Genomic DNA, 19,248 nt, shown 5'->3' with positions numbered 1-19,248 from the left:
TATCGCCATGTGCTTGTCGGATATTGGTTGTTGTGTAAGGTGTCCAGATCACTGTTGACACGATTTTCCTGTGTAATGTTTCTAATTTTTTTAGGTGGCTGTTTGATGTATTTGCATACACTGTTATTCCGTATCTGAGAAGGGATTCGCAGATATCTTGATATAGCCGTTTTTTTTTTATGTTGTGTGGAATAATGTCTTTAACTTGGAAGAGTTTTGCTGCGATGATCCGGAGTTTGGTGTGTAGGTATTCTATATGTTTTGTCCATTTAAGGTGGGAATCTATATAGAGACCGACATATTTTGCGTGTATTACAGGTTTGATTTCGGAACATTGGTTGATATTTTTGTTGTTAATGTAGGTATGTGTGACAATGTATCGATAGCGATGCGGGGAGTATGATTCTTGGGTTTTGTATTATCAACATCCGTGTTTTGCTGCCGTTGATTAGAATTGCGTTTTGGTGGAAGTATGTTGCGATTTCATTTAGGTCTTGTTGTGCTTTGCAGAGAGCTGTGTTAATGTCTGTGTGGATTGCTAGTAGTGCAGTGTGATCTGCGTATTGAAATAATTAACTTCTTATGAATATGTTATGAACATCGTTAATGTATATGTTGAATAGAGTGGGTGATGATGTGGCATTTTGAGGTACACCGTGTTTTATTTGTATACTCCAACTGTGACATGTACCTATTTTTGTTACTTCTATTCTGTTTGAGAGGTAGTTCTTGAACCATGTATGCAGTGTTCCTCTTATACCTATTGAGTATAGCTTGGTGAGTAGTATGTCATGTTCAAGTGAATCAAATGCTTTAGTTAGGTCCAGCAGTATAAGGACGGCGTCTTGTTTTTGTAGAGAGCTTTGTTTATTGTGTCAGCGATGTCTTCTAATAAAGTAATGGTGCTTTTTATTTTCTGAAAGCCGTATTCGTTTTGTGAGATGATGTTTTATTTCTGTAAATAGATCTGTAGTCTGGTGTGTGTCATTTTTTCTAGAATTTTTGAGATGACTGGTAGCGTAGCTATTAGTCTGTAGTTCTGAGTATCGTTTCTTTTGCCGTGTTTCTATATTTGTGTAATTACTGCAGTTTTTAATTGTTGTAGAATAATGCCTGTATCGAATATTCTGTTCACGAGTTTCAAAAGCATTGGATTTATTTGTTCAAAGTGTGTTATATAAGGTCTGTGAGTCTTCTTCTGTCTATTCCTGGAGTGGTCTTTGGTTTTAGTTGTAGGATTGCTTCTTTCAGTTCCTGTTTTGTTACGGGTGGAAAATACATCGTTTGTTGTTGATTTTGTGTCGGTAATTTTTTGTTGATCGTTGGTAGTTTGCCTTATTTTGAGTTGTGTGATGTTGTTTGTGAAAGCATGGTTGAATGAGTCTGCTGGTTCTTCTTGGTCTGTGTCCTGATCGAAGCTTTTTCCAATAAAATCTTGTGCTGAAGATTTCTTTTTTGCAGTTACTATTTCGTCAAGTGTAGCCCATGTTCGCTTAATGTTGTTCGTTATATTCCATGAATTTTCTGATAATAATAATAATAATAATAATAATCTATCTCCTGCTGAAAAGTTAAAACTGAAATGAGGGTTACAGCGATGACTCCAACTAGAAATTATACGTTACTTAATGATGAACCTGCATAGCTTATGAAAGTGGCGTTTACCCTGCATTCCCTTAACTGCATGACGGAAGACAGATTTAAATCTAGTCACTGACAAGAGGCGAAAAGACTTTTTTAGTCTTTTTTTTTTTATCGATTCCCGAGTTAGTCGATCTCTGGCACGGGCAATTGGGTTTTTCGTCCCTAAACCCAAAAAAATTCGACGACGAACACCTAAATTCAGATATTAAAAATATTAGGTTAGGGTTACGCATCACGAGATGGACGCACCTGTGAGCAGTCTGTTCACTGCATTTAGATTAAATTACTGACAGTTTTGGGCCAGTTATCTCCGATTGGCTACCAGTGGAGATTGAACTGCCCACAGTCTTCAAAAGTTAGACAAAACTCAAAGGGCCTCGCCCACTCCCTATACGGGAATAAAAGGCTGCTGATTATTTTCCCCTGCTTTATTAAAGATCCTAATTTATAAAGTACGTTTCTTGTATTTCTCTCCCCCTATTTTTTTGAATTCTAAATTTGAAATTCCTGGTTGGCCGAGTGGTTAGTGTGTCCGCTCTCCAGTCAAAAGGCAGCGGGTTCGAATCCCGCCATGGGCATGAATGTTTGTCATTGTCTGTGAAAATATATCCGTCGATGAGTCTTTGGGCTACTTGGTGGTGTCACGTAATAATAATAATAATAATAATAATAATAATAATGGTAATGCCTGGGTACGAAATTTGGGAGTTTAAGAAATGTTCCGATAAGTGGGTCAAAGGATATGGATTCCGGGACTTGCCAGGAAAACTACGATATTTGATCACCCTTAGTGTAATGGGCAACTACTGTCAACTTGTATTTGTAAACCATAACTGGTATAATATGTGTGAAGTAATCTAAATTCTTCTGTCAAATTTTTTCTAGTATCTGATTAAAATCTTTTGAATTTGGCTTGAAATTATCGGATCGAATTTTTCAATCCGATAATTTCACAGATAAGTGAAATTATCGGATTGATAATTTCACTTATCTGTGTAAAGATTTTAGAACCAGTTTCTTTTCTTTAAAAAAAAAAAAAAAAGAAAGAAAAAGAAAAAGAGAACTCAACCCATCTTTAAAAATTATCATCCCCTGCATAGAATTTATTTTCCCTTCTATTCCTCTCAATCCTAACAAAAATTCAATCTGTCTTTATTTACTTCAATATCGTTTATCCAAGTAGATTTTTCTCTGGAGTATTGTCAGTTTAGATTTTAACCTTTAAATTTCATTGTCTTTTCGAATGTTGCGGTTTCGACAAATTAATCAGGATAAGCTGAATTTTCTTCAAGTTTTTATAGTTTTGGTTAGGAATTTGTTTTAGTTCGGAATACTTTGGTTATAATTTCGGTTTTCTATTTTCGGTTCTGGTTTTTTGTTCACTATTTTGGTTGAGTACTGCGTGTTTCAACTATCACTACTCTGTTTATTAATAGTGTTAAGCGTTTTTGATAGAGTAAACATTTTGACGTTCGTTCTTTCGTAGTGTTTTATTAATTTTTCATTATTCATTTTATTCATTTGTGTAGCTATAAAATGGTTACATCGCCAAGAAAGCGTTCGAAAATATGTACTCTTTCTCAGTGGACATCGATGACTCAAAGGCAAATTGAATGAGTGTGATGTTGGTTCGGTTACTCTTAATGCGATTTTAGAGTCTTATTGAGAATGGTATACCTTTTCTCCCGACAGAAAAGGAAAGCGTAGGAGAAAAAAGAAAACTACACTTACACAAGATCATTTACTAGTTAGGAAAAGCAAAATGAATCCAAGATTGTTTACATTAGACGTAAATTGAAACTTTGTAGCTAGGTTGATTAATGTTTCTGACATGACAGTCTGTTAAAGATTGCAGGAATCAGGGAAAACAGTCCACAGAAGAGAAAAAAAAAACTGCTAACGAAGCCTATGGAAAACGAGGCTCTAGTGGGCGAAAGTTTACAAAGATTGAACTGTTGAGAAGTGGAAGAAGGTTTTATTCTAAGATTAGAGCCATTTCTTTGTCCAAGGAGAGCGCATATCCTTTGTTAGCAAATGATGGGGCTGAGAAGATTTCTCTTGCCCTCTCTTCCACAGGCTCCTAAACACACAGTTAAAAAGATATTCTGGAGTTTTTTTTTAACACATGACGGTCTAGGAACACCTGTGCCTTTTGATGGCATAATAAAAAGTGACCAATATTTAAAAAATATTGGAGAAAAGTGTGGTCCCAGAGATCTAGAAAGACAACGAACCAATCTTCCAACAGGATCTCACTCCATACCACACTTCAAAAAAAGTGAGACCTCCTAAAAATCACAACATCTGATTGCATCAGTGGACAAGTAACACTTCTGACATTAACTCGATAGAAATTCTGGGGGCTGTAGTGAAGAAGAGATTTGAAACATTAAATTGTGATACGAAGGATAATTTAATACATCCATTATAAAAGTATGGTTTCCAGATGCAGAAATACAAAATATGTGTTTCTAGGTTGGTAGAGTCCGCCTAAGCGAATAAATAAGCTTAACAGGAACAGAGGAGCCTATTTAAATTATTAGGTAAAGTTTGAGTTAACTTTTTATTCTTATTTTATTGCGAAATTGTTGAATAAGGGAGAATCATATACAGTGATATTCTTGGACTTTGCAAAAGCATTTTATAGATTACCACATGATAAGTTGGTGTACAAGCTGCACAGGATAGGAATACATAATATATTGTTTAAATGGATCATAGATTATCTCTCTGAACGATACCAGCAAGTTGTGTATGATGGAGCAGAAAAGGAAGGTGACCACTGGTGTGCCTCAGGTGTCTGTTCTTCAGCCTCTACTGTAACTTTATCTGTGAAATTTGTCAATTATATATCATGTGGATTGGCTGGGATCCTCAAATGTTTGCCGATGATGGAAAGTTAAATAGAATTATCAGGAGTAGTGCTGATGTTAATTCTCTACAGGAAGTTTTGAATATGCTTTTAGCTTGGACAAATGAGTGCATTGGTGGAGTGTATTGGTGCAGATGTACTTCAGGAAGTGAATAAGTTTCGGGACCTTGGAGTGATGGTATACAGTGGACTGAAGTACTCAGGGTACATTACACGTGTTGCAAAGACTGCACATCGTACTGCTGCTGCTGCTATGATAAAAAGCACATTGTCATGTATGGATAAGGAGGTGACGGTGTCTCTATATAAGGCTTTTTTCTCATTTCTTTTTTTTTCACTTTTTTCATTATTTCTGTTTTAGTATAATTCTGCTACTTATTATTTATTATATTGACCAATATATTGGTCAGACCCCATATTGTGCTAAGATTTGGTCGCCCAGTTTTCGTTGTGATGGGGAAAAACTAGAGATAGTTCAAAAACGAATGACCAAAGTGATATCAGGACTCTGGAGTAGCGTTTGAGAGAATGTGGATTACAGGGATTGGTGGACAGGAGGAAAATAGGATATATGATAGAGGACTTCAGGTTAGGTGTATGTATGTTATTAGATGTATGTTAAGATGGGAATAACGAGAGGCCATCCTTGGAAGTTATATAAAGATATGGGGAAGAAGGGTGTGAGGAGTAGAATATTAGGTAAAGAGTTGTTAGTGAGTGGAATGCATTGCCTGAGTGCGTTGTGAGTGCAGGTGATGTAAATAACTTCAAAGTTCATTATGATAGACATGTTACTGGTTGTGTTGGCCTCCGACGATGAGTCTGTTGGTCCATGGAGGTTACCAAATAATAATAATAATAATAATAAAATATTTTCCTTTAGAGTGAATGTTCGGATTAATTTGTACGTTACTGTGCTTGCGCAGATGGCGTTTTAGGGTTACCGTGGATTATTTATACGTGGTTGTATGAGCGTTTAAGGCTGTATGCAATCGGTTGATGAATTTCATTTGATTTTTCTTATAATAACTTTGGATCACTAAACATTTTGCATGTTCTCTGAATGGCAAAAAAATACGATGATACCGTACTGAGAACATTCGATGTTTCTCATCCAACTCGTCACTTAAAAGGGCATACAGTTTATCGCGTGACATTAAAGGTATAACAATATATAATCGTACGTTACATATGATCGAGCCAGCTTATTATTAACTTCTGGAACTTTTTTCATTATTTCTGTTTTAGTATAATTCTGCTACTTATTATTTATTATATTGATCAATCTTCGTCCATATTTTAAGAAAGTGACATTTATGAAAAAGGTTCATAAAATAATTACTACGACTAACGGGGGCAACAAATAACCGTTTCACTAATGGTTTTAATTGACATAGTTTTAATTCAGTGAAAGCGATTTTCGAGAATTATTTTTTATGTTTTTTTTTTTTTTTTCGGTTCAAGGTGAAAATTTAAAAAATCATATTGCTGCAAGCAATCTGCAGTAAGTAACATTTTGCATGTGCAAATCTATGCAGAAAGTAATCATAGCTAGTATAAACTATTCTTGCATTTTATACTGTTGTATCCTGATCAAAGATTATGCACAAAAATTTTTTTAGCCATTTGTAATCAGAAAGACTTGAAAAGAATTGCCGGCGAAGGTTGGTCGATTGGTAGAGCCTCTGCTACTAATGGCTCAGTTAAGTATGTTTGAGCGCGGTTAGTAGTTGGAAGGGGACCAATCGTTTGATGCTGTCGGCACACTCTCCCTCGATGAGTCTTTGGACTCCCTGGAGGTGTCAAAATAATAATAATAATAATAAGACTTACTCTCCTAGTTTAATGCTTCTGTGCTTCATCAGAAGTGATTATGTGAAATGTTACTAAACAGTACCAGAGAAAACTATTCCATGGACTTTTAAGATTCATCTAGGGAGGCCTTAAACATCATGCCAAGTATCTATCATACTCAGCTTTGAATTCATTTACATCTGTGGCACCTAGCAACCCATTTCACTCATATACCACTCTTTAAGCAAAAAATCGAGTCCAAATGCTTCGGCTAACTACACTCTTACTCAGTTTCCAAGAATGGCCCCTGGTTCTCCCACCACCAGACCTGTTCTAAAAAATTTCCTTTGTATTGATCTTGTAAAAACCTTCAATGATTTGTATATGTTAATCATATCACCCCTTTTTCTGCCTATTGACCAATTTCCGTAATCCACAAATCTTCAACCTGTCCTTATGAGGTTCATTCCATAGACTTTATAGGCTTGGTCACTCGTCTCTAGATCCTCTCTATCTCCTCCTAATTAGCAAGAAACTCAAGTGACCAGATCAGTGCACGGTAGTCAAGATGGGGTCTTACCAAGGCTTGATAAAGATGTACTGTCTGACCACAGATACCATATCACTGGCTACCAGATTGCCAAGAAGAGTGAATTCGTGTTGAAGGGGAGAAAGGAGTAAAGCTATGTATAAATTCATCACCAACACACAAAATCGCGTCCTTTATACGTAAAATTTTCCAACTGTTGTACAAGCAAAATAGTTACCACTTTAAAAACTAGAATTTTCATAAAAGAAAAGCTAATTTTCTGATGTATAATAATAAACATTCATCCCATGAAATGCATTGATTACACTATTGTCGGAATGGATTTGCCTTCTGCCATGAGCAGAAGGCAAATTGTGATCAGTGTCGAAGAGTCTCGCATTCTGTGGTCAGACAGTAAAATAACCTCCTGGTCTCTGCTTGTTAGAGTATTCTTCAGTAACCAAGTAATCTGATGAGCTGCTTTAAACACTTTTGCAATGTTCCCTCTTAACTTTAACTCCCTATCCATTAACACCCTCAAATCCCTGACTTCTTCAATTTCCTGGAGCACAGTTCCATCTGTGTGATACATAGCTTGTAATTTTTTGATCAAAAAATACATAACCTTATATTTTGCCACATTAAACTGACATCATTCTTCTTTGCTCAGACTTTCAGTCTGTCCAAATCATCCTGCAAAATTTGAACATAATCTTTATTAACTATTGCTGTACCTAATATTGCATCATCGACAAATAAATGAATAGCTCCTCTCAAACTTTTTCCTATATCATTAAATAGTAGTGGCCTAAGTTCGATTCTCATTACGACAGGAGGAATCTTTATATGGAATTTTTCAGTTGAAGGTGAGTTAGCCGATCTCATATTGAGGTAGCAGGGTTTTTTTCTCCCGGCAACTCTGGTTTTTCATCAATGCATTGACCTTTAGGACACACTCAGATTTCAGACAAAAAATACTAGTGGTGGTGATGATGAATCTTTAGACTCCTTGGAGGTGTCACAAAATAATAATCATAATATACCAAAGGAACTCTTTGAGATTATTTTTGGCCTCTACTGCTAACTACCTTTCATACTCTGCTTTTGCTTTTCTTACTACACTGATTACCCTTCTGGTCTGTGCTTTGCATCTTGCTCATGTGCTTGGTGGTCACCCCCCTCTCTTTAAATTTCCTCCACAAATTTTTCTTTATAATAGCTCCTGCTTAATGTTAGTGTTCATCCATTTAACTCCTATTTTATATATCCTCATGATTTTAGGTATGCAGCAGTGGCACACCCAGAGGGGGGGGGGGGCAAGGGCCCCATCCCCAAAAGAAAAAGGAAAAAAAAAACACTAAAAAATTTTCCAAAAATCTTTCCCTAATTAAAATTCATTTTTTAAATTTATGTTGTGTCATGTCTTCTATTTCTATGCTTATGAATTGTTGATCATTGCAGTTGCTCAGTCATAGAGGTCATATGCGATGCGTAGTGTGTGTTCTGAAATCGTCTACTCAACTCGCCCCTCCCAAGATTAAATCCTGAGTGTGCTACTGGTATGCAGCCTGCTATTACTTCTCTCAAACACTCCTATACTATCTCCTACTCACTATCAACATCTAGGCCTTGTAGTTTCTCATGCCATGGTAATTCAAGTTTGTCATACGTACCAGCTTTGTAGTTCTACATATATTCCCTCTTAAATGAAAATTCTACACCATATGATTACTCTAACCATTTGATAGAAATGTAGTCATACAGATTCTATAATACAGTTATTACTAGATCTAATCTAGCACTCTCAAACTCCTAGTACACTCCATCACATGTTGCCTCAGATAATTATTCCTTAGTAACTGCATAAATTCCATTTCCTTCTTTTCTCCCATGTGTCCTCTCCTCTTTTTGATCTATGTTTCTTTGTTGAATTCCCAAGTAATAATTACCTACACTCCACTCATTCAGCTTATTTGCTGATGCATACTATCCCCATCATCTTTTCCATCTCCTGGTCTACAAAAGCAACTAACTGCATATTGTATTCTGTTGACTGCTGTCAGACAACAGATGGTCTCAGATGTGCTATTTTCACTGGTCTAAAGTTGAACTCCTACTTTCTTTGCTTGTAGTTCATTGGCTATTATTACCAGTAGTAGCCCTCCCCCCCCCCATTGATATCTCTGTATCCTCCCTGAAAACACTATGTCCTTCACATTCTATATCCCATCAACTATATCATCTGCTGTCAGCCATTTCTCACTAATTCCAGTAACCCTTGGTTAGGAGGAAGTAACCAATGCCAAAGACTCCCCCCCTCCCTCTTTTTTTTTTATGCTCCTGGTATTAGTTTGCATAAAGTGCAATAGCTTTTTAGGCCTCTGACTGTCCTTATGGTTTATGATGACTCTCCCATTCTGATATGTTACCAGTGATTCTGATTAGGCATGTTTTGCACATTCTTACAATCACCCACCTCACTGGTATCCATATACTTGCTCAATTGGTTCCCCCCCCCCCCTCTAGACCATACCTACTCCATCAGGGAAAAGAAGGAATAGTGATAGTATTCAACAATAAATACGAGGCTAATATTCTTGAATTGCAGGCAATATCAAGTAGAGTGATGTGGACAAATATCAGAATGAGGAACTGGACAATGAGACTTATTTGTGCCTATGGCCCCACAGATGGTGCTATTAAGCTAGAACGAGAGGAATTTTTTGAAGTTTTAGAGAAATCAACTGACACAATGAATAATGAAAAGTTGGTCCTTGTTTGGGATGTAAATAGCAGAGTAGGAAATGATTCTGAGACATACAAATATATTTTGAGAAAATTTGGAGAAAAGAGCAAAGCTAATAATAATGACAAATACCTGTTAGATTTCTGCTCAGGACATGGACTGGTTATTATTGACACAATGTTCCAACATAATGGAATGAGGAGTTAGCTGGAAAAGAGATCAATGCAGCTTGGGGGATTTTCAAAAACTATCTGGTAGATGCAATGTCTAAGTGTATTCCAAGGGGGAGAAGGTTTAAATAAGGTAGGTGTGAGATAGATGAATAAAGAGATTAAACATGCGATACAGAGAAAGAGGGCATTGTGGAGGCAGCATAAGAGAAGTGGAAATAACCAATTCCATGAGGTCTACAAAGAACAGGCAAGGAGGGTGACTTGGTTGGTGAGGATAGCTAAAGAGAGGTATGAACAGCAGTTAGCTAATGAAGCCAAAAAGAATCCTAAGGAGTTCTTTCAGTATGTAGCTAGCAAAAGAAAGAATGATTATGGAAGGATGTCATTGATTGGAGAAAATGGTATAAAGACAGCTGTTGCAGAATGTGTGGTGGAGATACTTAATAAGCAATTCAGAAAGGTCTTTCAATCTTGTGAATGTGACTTCATGGAGAGATTGAGAACAGTAATGATGGGGAGGAGAGACTGACTGTAAGTGAGCAAGAGGTTTATGGGGAGCTGAGTAAACTAGATGTTAATAAGGCTGTGGGACTTGATAATATATCACCACGTATTCCGAAGGAATGTGCCAGGGAGTTGACACCTGTCTTGACATATTTTTTTAATATGAGTCTTGCACTCGATCAAGTCCCTAAGGAGTGGAAGGAGGGAAAGATTGTGCCACTTCATAAAGGAGGTGATGGAACTCAAGCATCAAACTATAGTCCTATCTCTGTGTCAGATGTTTTGGTTAAGTTGTTGGAGAAGCTTGTGAGAACTAGGATCCAGAGTTGGGTCAACAACAATGGTATTATCTTTGATGGACAGCATGGATTTGCTAAAGGGAGGTTATGTTTTAGTAATCTACTTACTTATTACAATAAAGTGACTGCTTCCTTGGACAGAGGAAAAGGATACACAGTAATATACTTAGATTTTGCAAAGGCTTTTGATAGAGTACCTCATGATAAATTGATAGTGAAACTAGAGCAGATGGGGTTGGATATTAGATTAGTTCATTGGATTGGAGACTGGCAATCTGATAGGTATCAACAAGTTGTGTATGGGGGAGCAATATCCAGGAAAGGGAAAGTCACTAGTGGAGTGCCTCAGGAGTCTGTTTTGGGGCCATTACTGTTTAACTTGTATATTAATGATATAGGTGAAGATTTGGATGGAGATATTCAGTTGTGTTTGCAGATGATGCAAAGTTGGGAGGAACGATGAAGAGTAGTGAAGATGTTGTGGCCTTACAAGAAGACTTGAATAAATTGAGTGATTGGGCACGGAAATGGAGATGTGAGTTCAATGTTGCAAAATGTAAGGTTTTAAAATTTGGAAAACAAAGATGGGATGCAGAATTTATGCTTGGTGAGGATATATTGTTGGAGGTGGAAGAAATAAGAGATCTGGGGGTGATAGTGGATAAGGATCTGAAATTTAGGGGATACATAGTCAAAATTGTGAAGACAACACAAAGGCTTCTGGGACTGATGCGGAGGACACTGATGTGTAGAAGTAGGGGGATTCTTGTTCCTTTGTATAAGGCTTTGATTAGGCCACGCATGGACTGTTGTGCCCAGATTTGGTCACCTGGTTTTCAGAAGGATGAGGAGATGTTGGAGAGGGTCCAAAGGCAATTGACTAAGGTAGTTTCTGACCTCTGGAGTGTCGAGTATCAGGAAAGATTGAGAAGATGTAATTTGCAGAGTCTGGTGGACAGGAGGAAGAGGGTAGATATGATAGAGACCTACAAGTTGGTAAGGAGTTGTTATAGGATTAATGTTGGAGAGGTTTTACAGAAAATGGTGGGAGATAAGGGGAGAACCAGAGGTCATCCCTGGAAACTGTATAAAGAGGGTGTGAGGGGCAGGTTTTTTTTTCATGCAGAGTTGTGAATGATTGGAATGCCTTGCCTGAGAGTGTGGTGTCTGCAAGGAGTTTGAATGTGTTCAAGGCACTGTATGATGAGCTGTGTGTGTGTGTGTGTGTGTGTGATAAAAGGACCTTCCAGATGAGTCTGACGCCATGAGGTCTTGGGGTAATAATAAAAATGTGCATAAATTCACATGGAGAGAAGAGGCAAGGAATAAGAAAAGTCTTATTGACTCTGTTATTTTTGATAGTCATGTTTTCCCACCTGGTGCAGGACACAAGAGTGTGCATAGGATTGGAAATTGGAAGTGATCACAATTTAGTCTTCAGCAGGATAAAATTGAATTTTGTGTTGAAATGAAGTTCATGTAAGAAAGTCTTAAAACGAATAGACAATAACATAAACGATAACATAAAGATCCTATAACAACTCCTTACCAACTTGTAGATCTCTATCATATCACCCCTCCTCCTCCAATCCACTAGTCTCTGCAAATTGCATCTTCTCAACCTTTTCTCATATTTGACATTCCAGAGATCAGAAACTACCTTAGCCAGTTGCCTCTGGACCCTTTCCAACATTTCTTTGTCCTTTTGAAAACCAGGTTACCAAATCTGGGCTCAGGAATTAGATGATGATGATGTTTCTACTTTTGGTTGCATATCATCTTGTTTATTCCCCTTTTCCCAAACTTACCTTTTCCCATTCCAAAGGTTTAGCTTTGAAGACTATGGCAGAGGTTAGTTTAGTTACTCATCACAACTAGTCTGCCATCTAAGAAAGAATCAGGTTTTCTATCCAGCTTAATGAGCCACATCACAAGTGGTGTAGGAATGCAATAGCATTGGGACAGTTGCTAAGGATGCCATTGACAGGATATTTTACCAGTCTTCGAAATTGTCACACTAAACACAGTGCATAGTTGTGAATTTGTCAGGTGTATCTAAACCTTAGCCATTCTTCTGTATAGAACACATAGAGCTGCGCGATGTAATACACTGGATTCCTAGCCTTACCCATGGAAATAATTATCAAAATAATATTTGCTGCATGGAAAAAATGTGGATGGAGCGCCATATTGTAAGTGTATATGATGGTATCTAATCAGAGGTACTTTATCTAACAGTAGCAATATATTTTGCTGAAATTGTAGATAAATGTCATCTTTGAAAATAAGCATATGAATGAAGTGAATTAAAATTTTTTTTTTATTTTGATTTTAATGGTGCAAAGACATCAAGGGTCATACTGCTGCACCAGGACTCAGGTCACAGCAGTACATATAGTAAATGGTTTGTAGGACACAAACGTTCATACCCTTGGAGAGATTCACGCTTGTAGCTTCTTGGCTGGAGAGTGGACATGCTTACCACTTGACTAATCAGGCTGGCCAGTGAATGTAGAAGATGCTGCAGTTCATAATGACACTGAAGTGGTGTTATGAATTACTATTACTTTCCACAGTGACATAAATGTGTTTATCACCTTGTTTGTGAAGCAAAATAATTTTGCTCTCCTCCCACACGTGTTTGTGTTGTCATGACCTACCACCTTTATTACAATTAGTGATTACAGTAATACCCTGATTAATACCCAGGATGCGTTCCTAGAAGACAAAGCACTAAACGAAACAGCGTTAAACAGGTTCATTTTAACACATAGTAAATAGGGACAGGGGAACACGTGACCAAGAATAAACAAGTTTTACTTTAATTTTAAGTTATTTTTATATTAACTTGCAAAATATATATAACATATACATACATACATACACAGAAATACAAAGTTTATTTTTGTGTTGCTGAAGATTTTGGCTCTTCTGTAATTCTTGATTTTTTAGTGATGAAGTCTTTTGGTGTCATTTTCTTTTTTTCTCATTAAGCAATTGTCGGCAGCAAGAGATCACATCCAGAATGCCTCATTTTGCTTTTTTACTTCTTTCAAAATCTGGATGGATCATTTGCTACAAATTGATCAATGATTTCGTTTATCGTCGCCAAACTTTTACTGAAGAAATCTGTAGCAAGCTCTTTGGGCTCTTCATTTTCAGAATCACTTTCCAGGTTCTGCATGAACCCCTTGTTCTGCCTGTTCTTGAAGGTGCTTGGTCAATAATATCAATGACTACAGTGCATAAGTAACATTTTACAAAGCACTCCAAATCATATTGATAGTGTAGACTGTTTCACTGCCAGTGAACAACTACACAATGTACAGGGAAAACAAATGCACAAATCAAACATAGATTTAGGGTTTAGAGGAATTAGGGCTACAACGAATTGTCACCTTTCGCTGATTGATTCGGATTTGGGAGTAATCGTATTATATACGAATCATGGGAAATACATCAATAAATTGAATCAGTGTAAATTTAGCACTTTTTTAGGGTTCGGAAAAAACCACGTTATATCGAATCACCGTTAAACTGGGTCTTACTGTACAATTATAATTATGAAATATACTTTGACGAATCATTCATTAAATATCTCCACTATATTCTTTGCTTTGTAGAAATTTTGTATTATCATTTCACCAAATTATTTGGTGAAATGATAATACAAATTCTTCCTTTTACTCATTCTTCAAATATATACATACAAATACTCATTCTTCCTTTTACTGTTATTTATTGAAAGAACTCTTTGGGATTTTTCTTGACTTCATTGGCTAATTGTTTCTCATACTGCACTTGTTTTCTGCCCTTAGTAACTGAGTCACCATCCAGGCAAGTTCCTTATGGTCCTCATGTAGGTGATTATTTTTATTTATCTTATGCTGATTCTGTAATGCTTTCTTCTTTGAGAATTCATTATTGTTCTATTTATTCAGCCATTTTACACTTACTATATTTAATCTTCTGACCTTTGGAATATATTAAGCTATTGCTTAAATATAGCAGCAATATCTGAATCCTCACAAAAGTCCTACACTTTCACCAACCTGGAGGGAGCCACATCACTCTATTTACAAATGCATCCTCTAATGAAATGATCAAATTGAAGATTTTCGATCATCATGTCTTGTATGTTACATACTGTCTAAGATAGTTCTCCATCAGATACTTGAAAAAATTTTTTTTATTTTCTTTCATATACTATTTTTTCATCTTAATCTATACTACTGTAATTAAAATAATCCATAATGACCTCTTTTCTTATTTGCTGGACCACTTTGCTAGGCAAATTGGCCTGACAAATTTGGAAGTCAGTGACACCCTTCACATTCCCATACCTGTAGTTTCATCCATCTAAATATTTCATCCTGTTCATCTCAAACACTGAACTTATCACCAAAGTAATCCTCACTGGCATGGAAGCATACATTCCCAACACTATTCTGAACTGGCATTCCGTAACTAAACCCTGGTTCTCCAAAAGATGTGCCAAGGCTGTACAAATGAGAAATCAAACATGCCGTAACTGGTTCAAATCAAAAAACCATCCTCTTTTAGAGCTTATATTAAAGCCTGAAATAGATGGGAAAAAAAAAAAACCAATGCTTCCAAAGCAGAGTTTGAAAGAGCAAAAAGCAGGAAACTAGCAACTTGTCCAAACAGCAGCCGAGCCTTTTGGTCTTTTGCCAAAGCAATTGGCCATAACTTCTGCTCAACACTATTCCTTCCCCTATTATACCCAGATGGCTCTATTGCATCATCACCCACAGAAAAAGCCAATCCTCTGGCTTCACACTTTGCTTCCAATGCATGCATAACAGACAATGGTAAATGTCCTCCCCCCAACCATCCTAGATGCCCAACGTACAATGTCCCCTATATCCTTTTGCCAGGAAGAGATGCAAAAAATACTGTCCACATTAGACACAAAAAAGTCTCCTGGCCTTATGGCTTTTCTCCAATTGTCCTGAAAGTTTGTATGCCAGAACTGACTCCTATCCTATGTTACCTATGCATACTCTCTTACTCCACTTGTATTTATCCCACAACCTGGAAACTGGCCTATATTCAACCCATTCCTAAGAAGGGAGACAAGTCACTGCCATCCAACCACTGCCCTATCTCGCACACCTCATTCCTGTCTAAAGTAATGAAAAAATCATCAATTCCCAACTTCTACATTACCTTGAATGCACCCACCTAATAAATGACCACCAGAATGGATTCCGTTGCTGCCAATCAACAGGAGATCTGTTCACATATTTTGCCCATCTCTGGACAAATGTGATGGAGAAGTTTGGCGAATCTCAAGTGGTTTCACTGTATATCTCCAAAGCTTCTTTTGACCAGGTCTGGTACAAAGGCTTGCTAAGCAAACTACCATCATTTGGTCTCTCAAGACTTCTGTAGTTGGATTGCCAGCTTTCTATCTGGATGCACACTGTGTGTGATGGTGAACAGTTCCTTATCCTTTCACCAATCAACAACTATCTCACAACTTGGAGTAGCCCAATGACAGTGATGAGTTGACCTGGGCAACATACTACCTATCTTTCCAAACACTATTATCCTTTACTCGTCTCAGTAATATCTACCTGGGTAATGAACGAATGAGGATGTGCTGGCAATTTCGGATTTAGCCAACCAAATTGTATTCTTATTGGCTTAAACCATAATGTAAAATGATGGTACAACTGAACAGAATTTCATGCCAGCTGGGGCATCAATCAGATACACAAGGCCCACATTGTTTTTGTCAAGGAACCAGGGAAAACTACAAAAAGTCAGCTACTGGAACAAATCCCAGAACACATCCAAACTCAACATCAACAGAGTTCAAGATTGGTGGTATCAACATAAGCATTAATGGAAAGGAAATGAAACTAGCATAAGAATTGGATAAGTACCAGATCAACATAATAGGCGTGACTTAAACAAAGAAGACAAAAACAGGTGAGATCTTTCTAAGTGACAAATACAAAATATTATATTCATGCAATGACAATCAGGGAAAAGAGGGAATAGCTATAGTATTCAACTAAATATGAGAATAATCTTGAATGGTAGGCAGTATCAAGTAGAGTGATGTGGGCAAATATCAGAATGAGGAACTGGACAATGAGACTTATTTGTGCTTATGGTCATATAGAAGGGTCTGCGAAGGAAGAAATGATGAAATTTTGTGAGGCATTAGAGAGGGCAGCTGGCTCATTGAAAAAGGAAAAGTTGATCCTAGTTGGAGATCTAAACAGCAGAGGAGGAAATGATTACCAAACTTATCAGTTTTATTTTTGTTAAAATGCTCCAAGCACTGTTCAGAGATTTTCATGCAAGTGTGTTTTTCATCTGCTGAGCAAGTGTGGCACCCATCTTGCACAAAGCTTTTTCATTTGCAATTCTTCATGCAAAATATATCCTACATGTTCTTTTATAGTCGCAACAATTTCACGCACTTTGAATTATTTAGATGGATGGAACTACAGGTATGAGGAATGTGAAAGGTGTCACAATTTCACGCATACAGCCAATGCCATATCGTGCACTTGATCAATGATTTCTGGTGGTGTTACACTTTTTGGACATTCTTCACGTGGATCATGTTTAAGGCTGGTGCAGCAATGTTTAAACTCAGCAGTCCATTTCTTAATTGTTGAAAATGAAGGAGAAGAGTGCCCATAAACTTTTATGAACTTCGAATGAATTTCTTTTGGCATTAAAACCTTCTTTTACAGAGAATTTTATAACTGCACGATACTCAATTTTATCCATTTCAAGGGATACAGACAACACTTTTACTTTTGACAGCTGTATAAAACAAACTACTTGACAGAATGACTTGCATTTTCACATGGATGTTTATGACAAATGTACCAACATAGAAAAAAAAAATCTTGCTGATAGTGTTGCCATCTATTGTCGAGCCCGAGAACTTTTCAGACCACCATTGCACACAACCATCATTGAAGGAGAAATGAAAGAGTTTGAAAACAAGAACCGAACCTTGAAGATTCAGTGGCAAAATCCTGAAGAAAACATTGATTGATTTAGCGAGCGAGGCATGTGGTGAGGTTGTATGTAAGAAAATCCGAACTCCAGTTTGGACGCAGGAAGTTAAAGGGTCAGCTAAGGACAAGAAGAAAGCATATTGAAAGTTCCTGACAAGTAAGTCAGCTTGTGCTCTTAGAGAATACAGAGGAAAAATGTAAGAAAGCGAAGCACTATGTAAAACTAGCTAAACAGAAGTCATGGGAGGACTTTGGTAAGAACATAGAAAAGAAATATCAGGATGGTGGCAAAATATTCTGAAGGCTATTGAAAAAGTTTAGAAATGGAGAAAAAAGGACTGTAAAAGAATCAAATATGATAAAGGTGACATGAAAACTGAAGCTAAGATATTCTAGATCTGGAGTAATTATTTTCAAAGACTACAAAATGAAACAAGCAGTGTCTGCATGATGGTAGAAAACTCCTAACAGGAATGCAGTCATTCTCTAAGAGCACAAGTAAGTCAGCTTGTGCTCTTAGAGAATACAGAGGAAAAATGTAAGAAAGCGAAGCACTATGTAAAACTAGCTAAACAGAAGTCATGGGAGGACTTTGGTAAGAACATAGAAAAGAAATATCAGGATGGTGGCAAAATATTCTGAAGGCTATTGAAAAAGTTTAGAAATGGAGAAAAAAGGACTGTAAAAGAATCAAATACGATAAAGGTGACATGAAAACTGAAGTTAAGATATTCTAGATCTGGAGTAATTATTTTCAAAGACTACAAAATGAAACAAGCAGTGTCTGCATGATGGTAGAAAACTCCTAACAGGAATGCAGTCAGGAATACATATCCATACTTGTAGAAAAAGTGATCAAAAACCAGAAATGTGGAAAGGTAGCTGGAGTAGATGAAATTTGGCCAGAAATGGATTCAGTCCCAGTGGAGGTTGTCAGGATCACTTGAAGACAAATAGTTGAGAGAAATCTTGGGAATATAACAAGGATTTGTATATAAGTTTTGTTGATCTAGAAAAGGCATATGACAAGGTACCAAGAGGAAAGCTCTTCAAAATGCTACAGTTATATGGTTTAATTGGGACATTTTATTAAGCAATGCATAGTCTCTATTTAAGCTGTCAGTCAGCAATTAGAATTTAAGGAGGTGCAGGAAAATGTTTTGAAGTAAAATCAGGTGTGTGACAAGGGTGCACATTATCTCCACTTACTTATTCATTATCTATGCGGATCACATTATGAAGTAAAGTAGTATTAAATCTGATATCAAAATTGTTGATGTTAATCTCAGCTGTTTACTTTAAGTCTTCAAGATACCCTAAGTAAATTGAGTAACTGTTGTAATAGGTTTGGTATGAAAATCAGCAATAAAAAGACAAAGACAATGAAAATAGGTTGAAACATTGAAAACATCAACTGTATCCTGAAGCTGTCAGTCATTGAATGGTGAACCTATAGAACAAGTAAAACATTTCAGTTATTTAGGCACGATATTTAGTGAAGATGGCAAATTAAATAACGAAATAGACAACAGAATTAGCAAAGCTGGTGTGGTAGGAAGTCAATTGAATAAATTTATATGGAATAAGAGAAAAATTAGTCAAAACACTAAATTAGTTGTATACAGGACAATGGTCAAACCAATTTTAACTTATGGATCCGAGAGCTGGGTTAGAAAT

At 36.8% G+C, this 19,248-nt stretch overlaps 1 protein-coding gene across 2 annotated transcripts in view; it reads left to right on the top strand.

The window, feature by feature from the left end:
• The first annotated feature begins 5,483 nt into the window (after positions 1–5,483).
• Positions 5,484–19,248, top strand: part of LOC150102584 (inactive ribosomal protein S6 kinase delta-1) — a 519,967-nt gene continuing 506,202 nt past the window's right edge. For both annotated transcript variants that reach the window (XR_016548936.1, XM_090399211.1), the window contains exon 1: positions 5,484–5,678. Coding sequence is in view for 1 of the 2 variants with exons in the window: in XM_090399211.1 (XP_090255337.1) it covers positions 5,580–5,678 (99 nt within the window). In the remaining variant the exon portion in view is untranslated. The remainder of the gene's footprint in view (positions 5,679–19,248) is intronic.

Source organism: Typopeltis vanoorti, chromosome 10 (genome assembly GCF_054136105.1).
Source record: "Typopeltis vanoorti isolate ZY-2024b chromosome 10, IOZ_Tvanoo_1.0, whole genome shotgun sequence".
Lineage (NCBI taxonomy): Eukaryota > Metazoa > Arthropoda > Arachnida > Uropygi > Thelyphonidae > Typopeltis > Typopeltis vanoorti.
The sequence above is the reverse complement of the archived record's forward strand: the minus strand, read 5'-3'. Positions and strand labels throughout refer to the sequence as shown.